The 19,821-nt window shown below is 44.2% G+C and overlaps 1 protein-coding gene across 1 annotated transcript in view; it reads left to right on the plus strand.

The window, feature by feature from the left end:
* JAM3 (junctional adhesion molecule 3) overlaps positions 1 to 19,821 on the plus strand; it is a 260,666-nt gene that overhangs the window by 222,810 nt on the left and 18,035 nt on the right. Inside the window, exons 7-8 of the mRNA XM_086956940.1 lie at positions 11,430 to 11,559; positions 12,644 to 12,698. Coding sequence (XP_086813066.1) covers positions 11,430 to 11,559; positions 12,644 to 12,698 — 185 coding nt within the window. The remainder of the gene's footprint in view (positions 1 to 11,429; positions 11,560 to 12,643; positions 12,699 to 19,821) is intronic.

Genomic DNA, 19,821 nt, shown 5'->3' on the forward strand with positions numbered 1-19,821 from the left:
GGGGCGAACTAACTGAAAAGATTGACATCTACAAAGGTGTCCTCTAGGGATGTGTTCTAGCACCCACAATGTTTTCTTTATATCTAAACAATGTGGTTACTTACCTTGAAAATAACTCTTCTAGGTTGCCTGGTAGTAAGATATCCTCGTCATTGTTTGCAGATGACACTACTTATATCTAAGACCTCAGCAGGACTACAAATCTTGGTAGATGGATTCCTGTCTTTCTGCAGTGACCGTGGATTGGTAATCAAACTCCCAAAAATAAAATGTATTGCCATTGGCCCACATAGGTCTTATAGAGGCTCCATCATGTTAGAGGGAAGACCGTTGGATAGTGTAAATGAGTTCAACTACTTGGGTTTTATACTATCCAAAAACATGTCTTGGTCGTGCCAGGTGGACAGGAGCTCTTTGAAATTTACACAACAAGCTGCAGCAATCATAAGGTTTTACAATTCCACTAAATGTAGACACTTTTCCCCTGCCCTAAAAATCTATAGAGCGAAGGCTGAGGGTCGCGCACTATGTGGGGCGGAGCTCTGGGCCACACATGTCTAATTAAGCTTAGCTTGCCGGAAAATATATTCCTTAGAGCACTGGTGGCTCGTCCTAGGAGTACATATTTGCTAGCCCTAAGACATGATTTTGGAGCTCAACTCATAGCTACCAGGGCTCTTCAAAGGCCATTATGATATTGGCTAAGACTTAATACGAGTCCGACCCTTGATAGCTACAACAAAGCCTTCTTAGAGATTTAGAAATTCGACAAATTCCACAAGATTAGGTGGATGAAGTATATAAAACATACACATCGCAAGCTAGGTCTGGGGGAGTCCTGGCCCAGTGAACCTCATTCAACCCATCTCACGAGGGGTTTCCCTAAGGAAACCTTCATGGGGCAAAAATGGAAACATGAAATAAGATATATTAATTATGGCTCCCTTTCCAGTATTTTTTATAGACCTCAAGTAGAATCTGAACCCTTTCTTGATTACCCGATTGTCCCAGCTGCCAGAAAGTTATTTCTAAAGTTAAGATACAGCACTCTACCTCTGCTTTCCTTTTGTGCCAAATGGAAGATCAATGCTATTAGATGCACCATCTATCCGGTATGCCTGTTGGCAGAAGAGACCCTTTCACGTTTTATTTTTATTTGTCCTGGTTATTCCTGGCCTAGGGGTTCCTGTTGCATCCCGATATGCAGACATCTTGGAAGTGGACATTTTCTCCAGGTGCTCAGACTTTTTTTGCTCAGAGACAAGGGAAGTGGTAGTTTGTGCTGTTGCAAAATATCTTTATTGGAGCTGGGTCATAAGAGCTAAGTCCATGTCCACCTCTGGCTTGATGTCTGGAAATAGTGAGGCATAAGTTTGTTTTCTAGTTTTTTAGTCAAGCTGTATATTAAACTTTCTTGAGTTATATAGATGTGATTATGCTAGATGTACTTATTGGATAAAATGAGAATGATTTATTGTATATTGTTTTATATCTTTTAACTTAGTGGATTTTATATGTATTGCATATCTTTGTGTATTTTTACACATATTTATTTCATTTTATGTTTTGTCTTTTGTGCTTTTATGGTTGGAAAAATCGAATAAAGCTGATGATGATATATATATTGTTCCACAGGCAGTCAGGGCAACCTTTTCAAGTGGGACTAGATCAATTGACAGTGTGGAGTTTTAAGGATCAGTCTGGATGCCGTATTTTGAATTTGCAGTAGCTTTTGTAATATCTACCTAGACCTAGATACAGACACTAGCATAATTCAGTCTTGATGTCACTAAACAGTATAAAGTCGCCCTTCTAAACTGACCTGGGACCAGATGAAACATTTTTTTCTGAGACCTAAGTATGGCAAACCAAGAAGAGGTCACGATCAGGCTTAAGGTGAGATCTGTATCTAATTTAAAGTCCAAATTGTGTGTAACAGGAGTAGGGCTTGGAGGCACACCCAGTTCCGATGGCTACCAGCTGTTTACATTGGGGACAATCTGCCACCAAAGTACAGAGTTTCAGATTTATTTGAATTTATCTTTATACAGGTTTTCTGCCGCTGCTACAAGGCAATCTTTGAAGGTGTCCAAAATCTAATCATTGGTCCCCTGAAAGGAAATTGTTAACTATGTATCATTAGCATAGGACTCCACCCTGAGACACCATGATTCTACCAACTTTACCAAGGGCTCCATATAGATGATGAATAATGTAGGGCTTAGAACTGAGCCCTGCGGGATCCTACGTCTCAGTGGCTCGCATGCTAAGGTAAGTGGGCAGCCTAAGTTCTGTCAAGCCACAAGAGACTGCATCCGGGATAGTAATAGTCCTTGAACCCCCATTATCCCCAACTATTGAAGCAAGATGGAATGTGTTACCGTGTTGAAACCTTCTGACTAATCCAAAAGGACCACTACTGTTGAGTGGCCGAGATCCAGATTGATCTCAATATATTCTGCAACTTCCAGGAGGCCGGACTTTTTGCTTAAACCCGGGCGGAAACCGGATTGGGTGTTGTGAAACAAGTTGTTTGATTATAGGAATTGTGACTATTGATCGTTTATTGTCTCCTCTGGCATTTTAGAAGCTGCTGGGACTGGAGAAATATGTATAAAATTACTTAACAATGCTGGATCTGTTTTTTTTTAAAGTTTTTATTTTTTATTTTAAGAAAGGGTTGAAGTTGCGCCGGTTTCCACCTTAAAGGGGCCACAGCAGTTTCAAGAGATATGTTAAAAAAGATGATTTAGGAGAGGAATACATCGTAGCTTGGGGGAAGTACTCGGGACACAAATTGATCTTGACGTCGAGAGGTGTTTGTTGAATATATGGGAACGTACCGGCCTGAATACCCAAGAAAATGCATGGGCTTCGCTGGGCCTGATGGTTGCAAAACGTAATGTGGCCAGAATGTGGGGCGCAAGTGTGGCACCTTCCGTTGATGCATGGTAAACAGACATGGACTGATGTATGATGAGGGAGAAGACTGTATATATTGCAAGGGTCTGTCCGAAAAAATGGTCGTAAATATGGGGCAAGTGTAAGGAGTATTAAGGTACTATTTGTGTCCCACCAGCTATCCCCTCCCCCGTCTCACCTATGACATAACAATGCAGTACTAATATTATCCATTATTGCGATACGTAACTGTTTGCTCATTGTATTCACAAGATATAGAAGGCAACACCCTCTCCTTGATTGTTGCGATATGATGTTGCACTTCTGTCTTTAATAAAAAAGATTTATAATTAAAAAAAGATGATTCAGACAAGGACCAATTTTTAGGTTATGTGGCGGGTAGAGATCTAAAGGAGAAATTGACCTGCAATTAGAAAGCAACCTTTGATGCTGACAAAGTCTGGGCTGTTTGCTTACTGCTATTCTATTCAGCGAAAGAGTGTAATATTTGTAATAAAAAAAAAATGTCAAAAAGGACACTGGAATCCAGAGAATGCGTCAGACAGAGTCTTGATGCAGGATATGAAAGCAAATGAATAAAGAAGAAAAAGGAGGAGGCTGGAAAGATCCACCTCCGAGTCTGTCTCTGGGCCTTTATCTAGATTTCCACAGAGGGAGATCTACAGATAAAAAAAAACTTCCAGCAGACATAGATAAAGACCTCATTCTCATTGACGGGCTCAGCCCTACATGTCATCACAAGAAGGATCAGTGATATCTCATCGACGTCAATGACACAAGATCTTCGTCATCAATTCATTGATGGTCAAGTTAAAGAAAATCACCGTGACTCACAGCATATATGGCACAAGTCAGATAGTCGTTGACCCACGCTCCACTGCTAAGTAGAAAACAATTCATGTCCGTGCATTACTCTTTGATATTGAAAATACCTAGGTCACCAGAGTCTCAACTGACATCAAACAGACCTCGAACAACGCTGGACCCATCTCCTTCACTGTTGGGAAGATCTCAGATAATATTAACATCCTCACCAGAGTGGTCTGCATCACCTTCAATCCATTCTGGCTTCTCCTTCAGAAACCGCTGCAGTAACTGCTATTTTAGAAAGACTACACTTTACTGTGACTCAAACACTGACTCAGCTCCTTTGCCACTTTGATCACTGAGCCTATCCAATAAGCTGATTCGAGACCATGGTTCAGACACTTCTGGAGCCCTTGAACCTTTCACCCATTAAAAAGGTTTTGGAAGTCACATCCATGTCTCCTAAAAGGAAGTGGTAAACTCAATCTCATATTTCTTCCTTTTCAAAGACACCCAGCAAGTTTCAAACATCATACTTTCATTCTCTGTATCTGACTATACGGATTCCACTGATCTTTCCTATACTTGTACCTCTCCAGCACCCTCTTCTTCTAGAGTGTCGCCCACGGATGACATCGTGACATTTTTTATGTTCTCGCTAGGGAAGCAGCAAAATTAAATGTCCTATTGGAGGCTGCTCAGCTGTCTGTTTTCTGTTATATTTGAAACCCTTCAAACTAGAGCTGCTCTTGACCTCTTCTACCGCTGGAAAATGGTTCTAACAGATTTTACAGAAAGAACATTTCTTAACCCTGCAGCAGGAAAGGCGGGACTACCTTCTCTCCAGAGGAAATATAAGCCTCCACAGCAAGACTCTGTGTTTCTTAAAGCTGACCCAAAACCTGACTCAGTCATCGTCCTATCAGTCAGGAGAAAACAAGGCAGTCAGGTGTGCCACCAGAGACAGAAAGCAAAAGAATACATGCAACAGGAAGGAAGATGTGTGTGTGTGTGTGTGTGTGTGTGTGTGTGTGTGTGTGGTACTGCTTTCACACACTTAGAGAATATTAATGACAAAGTCTTTTGTCTCTGATTTACTGTCACATAGACAAAAACATTTCTTAGAAATGGCCAAAGAAGGTACTCTGGTGGCGATCCAGATACTAAATGCTGCAGTGGACTCATTTATATTTCAATCAGCTACTTACTGTCATGGCTCCGTTTATTCCCATTAAAATCGAAGGCACAGCTAAAAATGGCATATTTACCTTTTTCTGGATCCACACTTTTTGGCCACCTCACAGAAGGAGAAATGCTGGGAATGAAAAACAAATGCAAAAACAACAGTTGATGGACAGAATGCAGAACAATGTCATACATTCACCCCAGTACAGAGATCTGGGCCTACATCCATCGTTTTTTTGCACTCCACACCACCCCAGTCCAGACATGGCCATATGCAAATCAGCCTTGACCCTGTGCCTCATGGGAACAGTCCAGCCCTAACTGCCAAGCCATGTCTTTCCTGGACCGGAATCAAGCATCCTAGGACCGGTTTCTGGCTATCAGCCGTCTTCAGCCAGTATAGCTTGACTCCAGTGGTGTGGAGAGCATGGGACTCACGTCTGAGCATACCCATCCCACTCTGGGTGAGGCCCAAGTAATCAAAAATAGACACCCTTTCTAGGGGCCTACTTTCCATTTGGGGGTGTGGGCAATTGCTAGTATTTGTGTGGAAAACCATATATTTTGTTTTCTGGAGATTTATCTCCTTGGCCCTCTTCCTGCAGAATGTGCAGAACTCCTCCAGTACCCGCTGCATACCCATAGGAGTCTTGGAGAGTAGCAGAGTATCGTCTGCAAACATTAAAGCTGGTATTTTGCGGTTTGCTAACCTAGGTGAATCTATATCTTTTACTGCCAGTAGGGTTTAAATTAGGCCATTTAAAAAGAGGGAGAACAGGGTCGGGGCTAACACACATCCCTGTCTCACCCCTTTCTCTACAGGGAAGGGAGCTGTCAATTCCCCTTTCTTACCATATCTTATTCTCTCATGCGTATCCTGATGTAAGCGCTTCAACTGGTGGCAGAGATAACTGGTACTCCCATGTCGTGGAGTAAACCCCATCGCTGATCATGCTGCACCATATTGAATGCAGATTTGAGATCCAGGAAGGTTAGATATAGGCTACCACCCGCCAAGAATACTGTTTTCCAATGGATCAATTGCAATCTGAAGATCTGGTCAATAGTTAAGATTGTAGTCCTAAAACCAGATTGTATGGGGTGTTAATACATTCTTTTCATCCATTCATGATTGCAAACGGCCCAGGAGAATACAGGCAAATATCTTTTGAGTAACATCAAAAATACTTATTGGGCGGTAATTTGCCGGGTTGAGCGGGGAGCCTTTTTTGTAAATGGGAATGATTTCTGCTCCTGCCCAAGTCTGAGGCAGCGACATACCTTGGAAGATAGCGTTAAATAATGTCCTTAAGTAGGGTGCCCACACTAATTGTATGTTTCTAAATACGTCACCAGGAATTCTATCCAGTCCCGGTGCCTTTGCTGGAAGCAATTTACCCAGTGCCGCAGTAACCTCTTTCATCGTACAAGGGGGTGCACTAGTATTTAGGGGGGTTTGGTCTATTGCTAGTTCCCTGACCGCTACATCTCCATCTAAGGCCCTTGAATTTAACATTTTAAAAAGGGATCTCCAAACTTCTTCCCCCAAGTTTGGCTTGATTGCCGAGTTGCCTTCAGATTTTTCAGTTTTCACTAGATTCCAAAAGCCTCTCATGTCTCTATTATCTAGAGCTTTTATGATTGCTTCTCATTTATCTATCTCTTACTTTGTTTCAGCTTCAGCTAGGTTTTTTTATATTGAGCCCTGGTTTCTTTGATACATAGGTTGTCATTTTCTTTAATCCCCAATAGTAAGGCGTGCTTAGCTTCCCTGCACGCTTGGTTATACCAGGGATGTTTGGGTTTAGGGCATGAGCCAATTATTAATATCACCATTGTAGAAAAACTCTGCCAGTTTTAAAAACATGTCCTCGTGATTCTTGCCTAATACCAAAAGGGATTCAGGACCTTGACTATTTACAGACACTCGAAATGTGGTTTCTAAAAAGGGAGTGATTTGTTTGTACAAGGTGCCCATTTTTTCCGTTGACTGTACGAATGTTCCCCAGCGTACTCTTCTACCACCTTCAGTTGCTATTAAATTTGGGACAGATTGGATGGGTAAGTTCTGATGGTCCTTGGGCTGCGGGAGAGCAATTTCTAGCACCAAAGGGTTATGGTCTCTTTCGCAACGGGGTTGAACTGAAAAATCAATAATTCGGTGCCATAACTCTACATCTACCAAAACATAATCGATTATAGATGCATGTCCCAGCTTATTAGAAGTAAAATTACCCGGACTATTAGAGGGAAACCGACCATTACATGCCCTAAGTGAGTGGCTAAAAGTGAGTGAACTCATCTGCAGAACTAATGAGGTTCATCCCCTTATTTGATTAACGTTACATTCAGGAATTGACCAAGCCGAATCTTCCTCACTTGTAATGGTGGTAGTTATACCATTTAGTGGTTCGAAATGACAATTAAAATCCCCACCAATAATTACGTGTGTAAGTCCAGGCAGGGTATAGAGAAGGTAGTCAAACAATCTAAGATCTGTGAGGTTTGCCCCTGCCTCACTGGACGGGAATAAATGTTAATAATGGCAATTTTCAGAGTATTAAGGAAGGAGAGAAGAATACACAAAATATCAGGGAAAAGGGTGTCTATCATTTTGATCTTGAATTCCAAATGCGTGCCAACCCAAGTGCAAAAGCCCCCTAACGGTCTCCCCCCTAGGCCCTCGGACGGCTGGGATACAGTATGCAACATATCCCACTCTATGCATATCTAGCCTTGACCAGGTTTCTTGGAAGAGGCATAGATCATGGGTGCCTATGCAGTCTCCCCAGTCTGAAAGATCCATTTTTGAGCTAAGGCCTGCTATATTCCAAGATAAGATCTTGGTGTTCTGTAAGGGACGCCCGTCCTGTTGTGTTACTTGATACAGAATTTTAGCCTGATCAGGAGTCCCCGTCTCGTCCTGAGGGGTGCAGTCAAGGTCCCCTGGCGTCTTAGAAAATACACTGGGAATACTTGCTGCTGGGGTAGCCTCATAGGTATTCTCAGGGAGTTGAGCACCTCTCTCAAATCTTTCACAGGTTTGGGGCTCGGGTTGATGGTTGTTGATGGAGGTCAGATATTTGCCGGTAAGATTTAGTCAATCGACCAGATTCAGGGAACTAAATGTATTACTGACGGGGATATTAAGTGTCATAATGTTTTCACCACCCGACCCATGTTTGGCAAATTGCTACTCTGAGCTCTCAATTCCCATTTTTTATACACACTTCCCACTCTATCTAACAAGGGACTAGGGGGATAAAAATAGCCCAGGGGAAGTGTGTGAATGCCTCCTATCTCGCTAGAGAATCCCCATTCAAGGATGTGTTGGACCGCCCTTCTATCTCTAGAGTTGATCAGGACACAGTCCTCCAAAATGTCTTTTCGCCTCTGCCCCAACCAACTAACCCTGCAGGTAAATAGAATTTCGCTGTGAGTTGAGTAGGGGAGTGGTCGATATTTATTAAACCAATAAGTGATTTTATTTTTCAGTTCAGAATGTCTCTCCTCGGCCTGTTGCCTGCTCCGGTACTCTGGCTAGTATGACAACATAAGGTGTGGAGGCTAGAGGCAAATCTATGCAGGGAAATGTAGAGTTTGTTTCCCTTGACTTAGAGTACAGAATATTCCTAGGGTCTGCTTCAGTTTCTTTGTACCTGTTGCTCGGTTATCAGACCTGGGGTGGTTGCCATCACCCTAAAATCTTGATCATTATCAGGGAGATATGGGGTACTCGGTGTTTGAGAATTGCTGGGCCTGATATTGTTGAACTAAAGGATCAGCCCAGTGGACAAGTTCGTTTGAGCAGTCGATACTTGCCCTTCAAGGAGGGGTTGCTGAGAGCAGACAGATGGAATTGCCTGTGGTCGTTGGGAGGCAGTTACCCGATTTGGGGATTTAATAGATTCAATGGTATGCAAAACAGCATCGATTTTAGTCCCCCATGAATCCATCAGTGTATTTAAAGTATCAATTTGTCTCATTGCATCTTCGAATTCATATTTTATAAACTGTTCGAAATATGCTTTTAGCTCCATTACCAAATGTAATACCCATACTGGAGGCTCTAAGATTTTGTTGCTACTTTCATCAGCAATATAACCCCCTTGCAGTTGGTTTAGCGCCACCCCAGTAGTGTGTTTCACATGTTTCCCTCTCTTTCGTTCATTTTGCTTCTGAGAGGCTTCTTTTTTTCATTTTTACCACCCCCCCCCCCCCCCCCAACCTAAGCCAGTCTTACTAGTTTTTCCGAAGCTATAGTTTCTTGTGCAGACAACAGTTCTAGAGTGGTGGGGACAACTAGTGATTGGGGTGAGTGGAGTGCTTCTGGCTCCGTAGATTTTGAGATGCTTGGGATCATTTTTGTTAATGAGAGGCGTCCCTCAGTGCATTCTATTTCACTGGAGACTGCTCCAATTGCCTGCTGCAATATTCTTTCAATAGCAGTGGGTTGAGCAATGGGGGTTCGGATAGGGGCTCTCTGCCTAGTAGTTGGCCTTGTATGTGGAGGGGAGCTTTTCCACATAGTTATTTACTGCTAAGGCCTCCCAGACCACAACAAGAACAGCTAGTGTTAATCAGTAAAGTAGGGCAAACGATCACCGCACAAATCTTCAAATAACTTAAAATCTAGAGTTTTTCTCTAAGGAGCCCCCCAAGTCTGTCCCCAGTACAACAGTACTCCTTAGGGGCTAATACACAAACATTGGGCCCACAAGAAGCAGGTGAAAGGTGGGTGGCCCAGACCAGCCTCGGTCAGTCTCGGACGGCTCAGACGGGCCCGCCCTTGGCCCGGCGCGTCCCACTTGGCAGGGTGCGAGGCAGTGCTTTATAGTGCGATGGTGACGCATCCGCCCTCAGCAGCTGCAAGTGGTTTTGTGATTAGAGATGTTGGCGTGTTGCCCTCCGGGACTCCGAGTCCCACCAGAATGTGGCCACTATGGGGAACAGCAGCAGGAGACCGCGATGTCGGTGCCAAGTTCTCCTGGGGAGGCGGAGTGCCCCTAGTCTCTCAAGCGTCCCTACCAACAGCAAACCAGCAAGGCAGGCAAGAACAAACGACCCCCATTTATGATAAGTCTCATACATTTTCTATTGCGAAGTTACTTCTTTCACCTAACAGTCTGAATCTTTATTTTGTTTAGGCTTGCTCCTCTAGTCAAGCGTTTAGCCTATCAATGAAGATTTTTATGATGCAGAAGAAAAGGTTATGTACCTGTAGCCCTGGTTCTTCATCATAGTAATCTTCATTGAAATCATATACAACCTACTTTATTCCAAAAGTGTTACTGAGATGAGTTGAGGCTATCTTGCAAATATCGATGGTAAAACAGAACTGGTCGTAACAGCTAACTGCTGGTACAAGGCATTGTGGGATCCGTGTCTCCCAGATCCTTAAAGGGACAGGCTCTATTTTTGCCTTCACTTAATGTAAGTCTTTCAGGCCTCAATTCACACTCATGCACACAATGTTGAATGGAGTTCTACATGACAGATGATGTAACTCTAGAAAGTTAAATATCTCATTCTAAAACTTTTCAAAATTAACGAAAAATGGCATCTCAGACTTCAATTGGACTTTTTATAAATTCTTTGTTTAAAGACATTTTACAGTTTTGAATCATGGAAGAATGACTATGTAGAAAGGTGTTCCAGGGTTCTCATAGGCTGCAGGGTTTTATTTAAGTGTTTGACATCAATGCGGATTCCTATGATGCAGAACCAGGACTACTGGTATGTAACCTTTTTATCCAGACTGAAGCCACACAGCGGGTCTGATCCAAGAAACCAAATTTCTAGTAACGTGGGTCTTGATAGGATCTGTGTGATGAATGAATTCCAAGGCTGCGTGGGTGACAGACTTCAGTTACCAGACTTAGACAACAACATGCAGAACATGCATGATGTCTGTTTCATTGTCTGTGGACAAATGCCTATTCTTGACTCTTAATCAGAGGTCTGAAACGTATTCCACAATAGAGTCATCTTCCGTTTGAATGCGGATGATGGCACTCTTACTCTTTCCCAAGACAAAATGTAGGATCTACCTCTTAAAATAGACAATCTAATGTTTCAAGGTGCTGCCACACCGGTGGCCATCACTTTTAGTCTCAGATGTGATAACTGCAGGGTGGTTGCACACGCATTTCAATTACAGATCTAAAGGGGGAAGACTTGTTTTTCATGAGATTGTTAGGCTGTCAATCCAAGATCACACTTGAGATGAGAGGGAGATTATCAGTTTCTTAATTGGTGAACACTCGCATTTCTGATCTGGCCACTGAAGCAGACTATTGCTCTCCATGCTCATTCAACATGTCCTAATTTTATTTTTATTATTAGTTTTTCACGTCTCCAGATTTACCCTAAACCTTAGTACTATTGCCATTTTGGTCCATGTAAACCTTTGAATTTACTGTGTTTGACTCTAATACTTCTGAAGAGAATGAATCCTAAGTACAGCTATCACTAGCAATACCTTTTATTCTTCTGTGTCTTGCTGTTCTTTACAGATGACCTGAACATTGCAGCAATCGTGGGTGGCGTCATAGTTGTGTTGTTGGTCCTGGCCTTGATCACATTGGCAATGTGTTGTGCTTACAGAAAAGGTTACTTATCAAACAACAAGCCAAACACGAAAAGGTAAGTCTTGCTGCTTGGAATGAAACCACAGCTCTAACAAACTATTGGAAAGTTACCACCAGGTGTTTAAAGGTAACTTTTATTACGATCCAATATATATATATATATATATGTGTGTGTACAGTAATTGTTACTTGCAATTTATGAGGCAGTAAAAATCGTTTATTTTTTTGCTGTATTGTGGTAATAAACTCTAATTTGACCTTTGTGCTGTAGTAATAAATGTATGAACATAGGCTTAATAGATGTTCCAAATCCCATTAGTTATTGTTGCTGCCATGGCATTAAAGTTCAGGTTAGTAGAAATTACATAATTAAACCTAATGTGTCAGACTATTTTCGACCTCTTTACTACACTGCTTTAAACCCACTCAAAGGAGTGGGTTGGAAGTGATTCCGAATGCCACTTAAATCCATCACAACATTAAATCAATCAATCAGGAGTTTGTTAAACCGCAACTACTCACCCGTAAGGGTCTCAAGGCGCTGGGGGGGGGGGGTGCAGGTTCCATTCCATCAAGGAGGGGGTCTGTCGAAGAGCAGGTTTTGAGGTTTCTTGCGAAGATGGGGAGCGATGTCTGTCTGAGGTGGAGCGGAAGGGCGTTCCATGCTTTGGGCGCGAGGAAGGAGAAGGAGCGGCCTCCCGATCTGGTCTTTCTGGTGCGGGGGACCTCGGCGTAGGAGAGCTGGGCTGATCGTAGGGTCCTTTGGGGTGCTTGGAATTTGAGCCGGCTTAAAGGGGCATGGCCCTATACCCATAATTAAGTGTTGCATGGTTCTATAGTAAGTGACCTGGTTTCATATTTGATACTGAAGATTTGGTTGGCTTTTTTCTTTTGGGTTATACTTTTGGTCTTTCTGTGGCTTGTGGTTTGGTTTTTTCTTCTGTTACATGTATGGGTCTGCAAGTCCCACCACCTAAAGTCCTACTGCCTTAAAAAAAAATGGGACTTAGTTTAAGCGCCACACATGATATGGTGCTACTGAAAGGCCCCGTATGCTCAATTTTGCAGGACTTTTTAGGGTTACTTATTTTATATGAAATGCATTTTGAAATCATGTTGTTCTTTTCTTCCTGCTGCAGCTACAAGTCTTCATCAAAACCAGACAGCGTTAATTATCTACGAACAGACGACGAGGTGAGGGTAATGACCACTTAAGAATAATGCGCTTCTCAGCTGAAAGTAAAATGTTGTTTAAATGCTTTTTAAAGCTACTATTTCCAGAGGCACTTGTAAAATGGAAGAGAGGATTCAACATTTAAGGAAAATGTAAATGTAAATGTATGAAGCTTATATAGCGCATGACTTACCCTGGGGCATCGGAAAAGGGACAACTATTACAGCCAATCCAAAGTGTTCAATAAGGTGACTTAGGACCGTATAACATGTCAGGTGGAACAGTATCACCAGGTGAGATATAACTTTCCAGGAGTTCCTGGTGCCGGCCAAATTTTACTGGCCGCTAACATCGCATGAAGCTTTAGGTGGCACAGCAGACCAACCTCTGTCCCTGTCCTTACATGAGCATTTTCTTTTGGCAAAGGGCTCCATTTTCCTTTTTTCCTAACCTCTCAGCCAGTGCTTAATTTGTATAAAAAAAAAAGTGCAGGTGCTGAAAATGTTGTCAAGGAGGCCACAGCTCACTTCTTCCTCCGGTGAGCTCCACTTTCAATACTCTCACTGTCTCTGTCTCTATCTTCTAACCTTAATCTGTTGTCTGTCCCCTAAGTCTTTGCTATAAGAGTCTATCCTCTCACCTCTCTAATTGTTTTCTATCATCTTTGTCACACCTGGTGTGTTACCTTATTCCCTGTATTTCTGATTTGCCCTCTATTCATTTGAGCCCTGCCCTTTTTCCTCTTCACTTTTATACATGCTCTGCTCTCTCTCCCCTGGATCTTGGCTCTTTACTATCACTCTTCTAGCAGTGATTAGCTGTGTCTTCATTTTATCATTTGTCTGCTTTTTATCGTCTGTCCTGTCCTCTACATCCTTTCATTCTATCTTCTCTTTTCTTAATGCTCTCTTCTTCACATCATGGCTGCTTTCTTTTTGTATCTGATTTGCTCTCCTTTTCTTCTACTTTGCTCCGTCTTATCTCTCTCCTCTCCTGTTATTTCTTTCTCCTCTTTTCTCCTGCTCTCTCATATAGAACACTGTTGCTGTTGTGAACCCTGTTGTCAGCCTATACAGGTCCCTGCTATTTTGAACTCAGCTTTTTCCTGTTGTCATTCCTAAAGAAGTGGAAGATGGCGTGTTTTACTTTCTAACTTACACCGAGTGCAAAAACAAAATGTACACCAAATGAAAATGCATTTTTTTGCATATATTTATCAGTGGGGTATGACTGGGTTTATTGCGGAACAGATGGCTGCTCGAGCACAGCCGGTGATGCCACTGCTTGTGCTGCCTGTAATTAGTAGGTCCAGGGATGGCGAAGGCATGGGCATACACTGCTCAGCTTGCTGTGACTCTGCCAGCTGCAGCACAGGCATTGTCCCCAGCCGTGATTCTGCCAATGCCGGTAAGTATGGCTGTGGTGCCTACTGGACTCACGCATGCTCAGCAATTACCATGCTGCGGTGCAGCGCACAGATTCTACAGGTAACACAATGGCGCACAAAAGTTGTGTCGGTACACAGCCGCATCGAGCCCGTTGAGGATATCGGCAATGCAGAGCTGCAGGAAATGCCTCTCTGGCTACACAACTCTGGCTACGCAGCAAGTGGAAAGTTGACACTTACTTTTGTTTATTCTTCCTCTAGAGCCCTCACTCCCAAGTTGCAAATGCACCCTTGCAGCTTCCTTGCATCAACTCCGTCATGAGCCAGCCCCCAGCTACAAGTATCCAATGGGAGGCTTAGGCTCAGGCAGTGGCAGGGTGCGTGTAGCAGACTCTGGGAATAGAATGCAAGCCATAGTTTGTTGATGACTTCTTGGATTTGTGATCGGCGTGATGACAACATCACTGACATGGTGATACACAATCATGCCCGCCTGGACAGGCGCATGCTGGCCTATCTATGAACATTTACCAGCTAGTCACCATGCAATGTATGTTGTTCTTTTTATTTTGAATAATTAATATTGAGACCACCACCTGCAGGGTGAGGAATTATAGCCCCGACCCTGTGAAAGAAGTACCTGTGCTGAGCACCTGAAAGCACCTGCTCAAATTAAGCACTGCTGTCAGCCCTCCAGCACCGACAACCCCCTCACCCTCCATCTCTCATTTTCCACCTGCTTAGAACTAGTATCCAGTTTCTTGGACTCCCTGTCCAGTGGAGTGGAGAATGTGTCAAGATTTTGTTTGCACGTGAAGGCTTGGACCACCAAGCTCCCTGGGTTAGGGTGTTGAATGAGAAAGTTGGAGTCCCCAGGGGCAGGGCGATGGCGACGGGTATTGTCCTATTCACAGGATTGCCTGTGAATGGCTTGGACCAGGTCCCGAGTAGGATGTCTGAGAGCTTTGTTGAACTGGAGACGTGGTTCAGAAGGGGTGCCATCAAGAAATTTATCCTGACAGACACGGAGGGTAGCGCGAGGTCCAAGACTTCAGCTGACCTCACCAGTTTAGTAAATGAGGCTCCCTCCTCCCTAGCCACGGTAGGAGGCGAGACAAAGCCAGTATCTAGGGAGTTGTCCAGTCCACTGGCATTCGCCAAATCCTCACACCAGTTGTCCTCATTTGGGTCTAGAGACTGGTATTCATAAGGGTCGATTAGCCCCTCCGAATCTGCCCCAAATCCTAGTGTTAAAAATTGGGCTCAGGCTCCTGCCTGAAGTAAATGGCTCCAGCTTGCGCCAGAGTCGCCATTGGAGGACTCCCATGCGTCTCCATGTTGGAGTCGGAGATAAGAATGGGGGCGGCACCGCTGGTGAGCATCAGCAGCATCTGCAACGGGACTGGCGCTGGGGAAGGTAAAGATCGCTCTGTCTGTATCGTTCATGGATCCAAGGGGCCGCACTGGTGGCAGGGGCAAACCTGCCGGCAAAAGACCAGTAGGGGCTCCTCCCAACCCCGCCGGCCCCAAAGGCTCACCAGCAGGGACAGGCCACCCAAATATGAGGTGCATAGTCTTCTAAAACTCCGAATTGGGCGGGGCGTTGCTCTGGCTCCAGGAAACTCTGGGAGGCGCAGAGACGGCAAAGGCTCAGCCGCAGACCCGGGCTTTGAGTGCGATAATCCCTCATCTCTTTGGAAAATTCAGACTGGCAGAGGAAAGTCGAAGACCTCTTTGGCTTCATGCTTTTCTTTTTCTTGTGGGCCTTACCCGGACAATTTGACTGCGATGAAGATCGATGGCTCCTCGACCATTCCCGGGACCTTCCTCTTGAATGGAATAGAGACCGTTGAGGCGTCACACATTGAGTGGCAAGGAACTTGAGGGATCACTCCCTCAAGACCTTGGGGTGCATGGAGGACTGACAATTGGCACAAATCTTGGCATTGTGATCAAGCTCGAGACGCCTGAGGCAGACGAGGTGTGTATCTGCTGGTGACCGGCGCCGCAGGGCTTAAAACCAGCAGTCCCTGCAGACATCCTGCCACACCGGGAGACAATGTCTCAAAAAGTCTTGGACAAAAGGTCAGTAAAAAATGACTGAGGGTAGCTCTTCTCTAGATCTGGGCCTAGGAGTGCGGAAAGGAAAGAATTGACCTCAGCACGCTGCAGTGGCACCTATATAGGTACTGCGCTCATCAATTCTGGTACGGACAAAGCCATGCTGAGCGGTACACCACCACCTACCGGCGAGCAGGGGTACTGCTTACTTAAAATTTCTGGATATAGTCTGGCACCTGGGGATAATTTTACGGTAAGGAAACTGCGACTAGAAGTCTCTTGTCAGACCAGTCGGGACAGGCCGGTAGGCCTTGGGCTAAAGCAGTAGGTATCTTCTTCCTGGTTAGCATGGATCTTCGGTCCTTCTTCTTTCTTCCTTGAGGAGGCAAGGTGCAGGGTTGCCCCTAAATACTAAATGTAGGGGTGTTAGAAGGGTGTGCAGGTCGGGACCAATGGGTCCCTTTTTAGGGTGAATACACCCCCTGTTTTGCCTCTTCCTGATTCGTTGGGTCCCCTCATCTCCAAACTGGAGGGGACTGAGATGTTTGCTTCACCTTGCCTCCCCGACCTGAGAGGTGGGGTTGGCAAATGTCAACACACCTCTCCTCCTAGCTCTGTTTTCCAGCTGATTCTCCCACCCAAAGTGAGGGTTACAGCTGGTGGGAACTAGTTGCTGGGGGCAGTAAAATGCAGGAACAGCGTACAAAGGCAACAGGCCTTTAAAGCTCTCCCTTTCGTGGCCCCAACCCATCCTGGGAGAGGAGGCATGACACATGGGCTTTGATTCTGGACCCAGAGAGTGGAAGCTCTCTACCCAGGGTTCCAGAAACCTTTGCTACCAAACCTCTCCGGTTTTAGTAAGCCGTTACGGAGCTGTGGAGTTCGTAATGAACAACTCCCAGACCATAAACTCTTTATGGCTTTACTACACTTGCAATGTCTAGGAATGGACTTAGACACTGTAGGGGTACAGGGCTAGTGCACCCTGGTAGAGGGGTGACTTACCTAGGCCTTAGGCAGTTGCAGGCATGGCACATGGGGATGAGTACCATGTTGACTCTTCACTTTTACTCTGCACCAAAACATGCAGCCTTCAATGGTAGTGTGTAGGTGTTACGGTACAGGGCCTCTAAGTGTGGCACACGGAGAGAGAGAACAAGAGAGAGAATGAGAACGAGGGAGAGAGAAAACGAGAGAGCGAGACAGAAAGGACAAGAGAGAGAATGAATGAGAGAGAGAGAAAACAACAGAGGAGAGCGAACGAAAGAGAATGAGAACAGAGGGGAGAGAGAACGAGAAAGAAACCGAATGAGAACGAGAAAGAGGAGAGACAGAGGATGAGAGAGAGAAAAGAGAAAGAGAGAGAGAAGGACGGAAAACTAGAGGGGGATCGAGAGAGAAAGAGCGAACGAGAGAGAACAAGATAGAGAGAATGAGAGAGAGCGAGAGAGAAACGAGAACGAAAGAGAAGGACGTAGAGAGAGAACGAGAGAGAGAAAACAGGGAACAAGAAAGAAAACGAGAACAGAGAGAACAAGAATGACTGAGGAAGAACGAAAGAGAAAAGAGAGAACGGAAAACTAGAGAGAAAGAACGAGAGAAATTGAACGAGAGGGAGAACGACGGAGAGGAGAGCGAACAAGAGAAGTAGAGAGAGAAAGAGAGAAAGAACAGAGGGGATGAGAGAGAAAGAACGAGAGACAGAATGAGATTGAGAGACCGAGAGAGACGGGGAACAAGAAAGAAAACTAGAGAATTGGAGAGAGAGAACAAACGAGAGAGAACTAGAATGAGAAGGAACAAGAGAAAAAGAGAAGAGAGAAAGAATGAGAGAGAGCAAGACAATGAGAGTGAAAACGAGAGAGCGAGAGGACAAGAGAGAAAACTAGAGAGAGAGAATGAAAGAAAGAATGAGCGAACGAGAGAGAACGAGGTAGAGAGAGAACAGAGAATGAGATTGAAAACACAAGAGAACGAGAGAGAACAAGCGCGAGAACGATAGAGAGAGGAGAGAGAGAGGAACGAGGGAGCGAATGAGAGACGGAGAGAACAAGAGTAAGAACGAGAGAGAATGAAAGAGAAAATGGGAACCAGGTAGAGAGAACAAGAGAAAATGAGGAAGAGAAAAAGAAAGAGAACAAGAGAGAAATAGAGAAAACAAGAAAGAGCGAGAACAACCGAGAGAGACAGCGAGAACGAGAAAGAGCGAGAAGAGACAGAGCGAACGAGAGAGAGAATGAGAGAGCGAAAGTAAGAATGAGAGAAAAATGAGAGAATTATAGGGAGAGAGATTGAGAATGAAAGAGAGGGGGAAAGAGAACAAGAGAATGAGAGCGAGAAAGAACGAGAGAAAGAGATGAGAGAACAAAAACGAGAGAGAATGAGAACGACAGAGCAGAGACAACCAGAGAGAATGTAAGAGGAGAGAGAGAAAATGAGAACAAGAGAACAAACTAGTGAAAGAACGAGATAGAAGGAGAGCAAGAGAAAACGAGAAAGAGAGAAAGAATGGGAGAGAACAAGAATGAGAGAGAACGACAGACCGAGGAGAGTGAACTATAGAGAACGAGAGAGAGCGATTGAGAGAACGAGAGAGCGAATGAGAATGACAGGGAAGAGAGCGAAAGAGAAAAAAATGAAAGAAGAAGAGAAAAAATGAGAGAACATGAGAAAAAATGGGAGAGCGAGACCGAGGACAAGAGAGATAATTAGAGAGAACAAGAGAGAGACAAAATAGGAGAGAACGAGAGAGCAAGAGAGAACTAGAGAGAGAAAAAGAGGGCAAAAAGAAAGAACGAGAGAGAAAAAGAGAAAGCAGGAAAGAACGGGAGAGAATGAGAACAGAGAGGAGAGAGAACGAGACAGAGCGAGAGAAAAAGTGAGTGATTGAGAGAACGAGGGAAAGAAAGAATGAGTAATAAGGAGAGCGAGAGAACGAGAGAGAGAACAAAAGCGAATGAGAAAAAACAAGAAAGAGGAGAGCGAAGGAGAGAGAGATGAGAGAGAGAGAGAACAAGACAAGAAAGAACGAGAAAGGAGAGAATGAGGGGGAGAGAGAACAAGAGAGGAGAGAGAGAATGAGAACGACAGAAAGAGTGAGAGAGAGAGAACGAGCGTGAACGACAGAGAGAGAGAACGAAAAAATGAGAGAACGAGGGAGAGAGAATGAGAATGAAAGAGAGGAAATGAGAGAGAGAGAATGAGAGATTAAAAACTAGGGAACAAGAAAGAACGAGGGAGAAAAGAGACAACGATCAAGAGAGCGAGAACAATGGAGAACGAGAGGAAGAGAATGAGAGAGAACGACAGAGAAAAAAACAAGAGAACGAGAGGAAGAATGAGAGAACGAGGGAGAGAGAATGAGAAAACAAGAAAAACCAAGAGAAAGAATGAGAGAGAACAAGAAATAGAGCGAGAGAAAATGGAACGAGAGAGAATGAGAACGAGCGAACAAGAGAAAAAACGAGAGAACAAGAGAGAATGATGAAAGGGAATGAGAAAGAGAACAGGAGAAAACAAGAGGGAAAAAATTGGAGAACGAGAGAGAAGAAAACGAAAGAGAATGAATGAGGAAAAAAAGATAACGAGGGAGAGAGAAAACGAGAGAGAATGAACGAGAGAGAACCGAAGAGAGAAAGAAAATGAGAGAGAATGAGAGAATCAAAGAGAAGGAGAGAGAGGACAAGAAAGAGAAG

The sequence above is a fragment of the Lissotriton vulgaris genome, chromosome 2_1, assembly GCF_964263255.1.
Source record: "Lissotriton vulgaris chromosome 2_1, aLisVul1.2, whole genome shotgun sequence".
NCBI lineage: Eukaryota > Metazoa > Chordata > Amphibia > Caudata > Salamandridae > Lissotriton > Lissotriton vulgaris.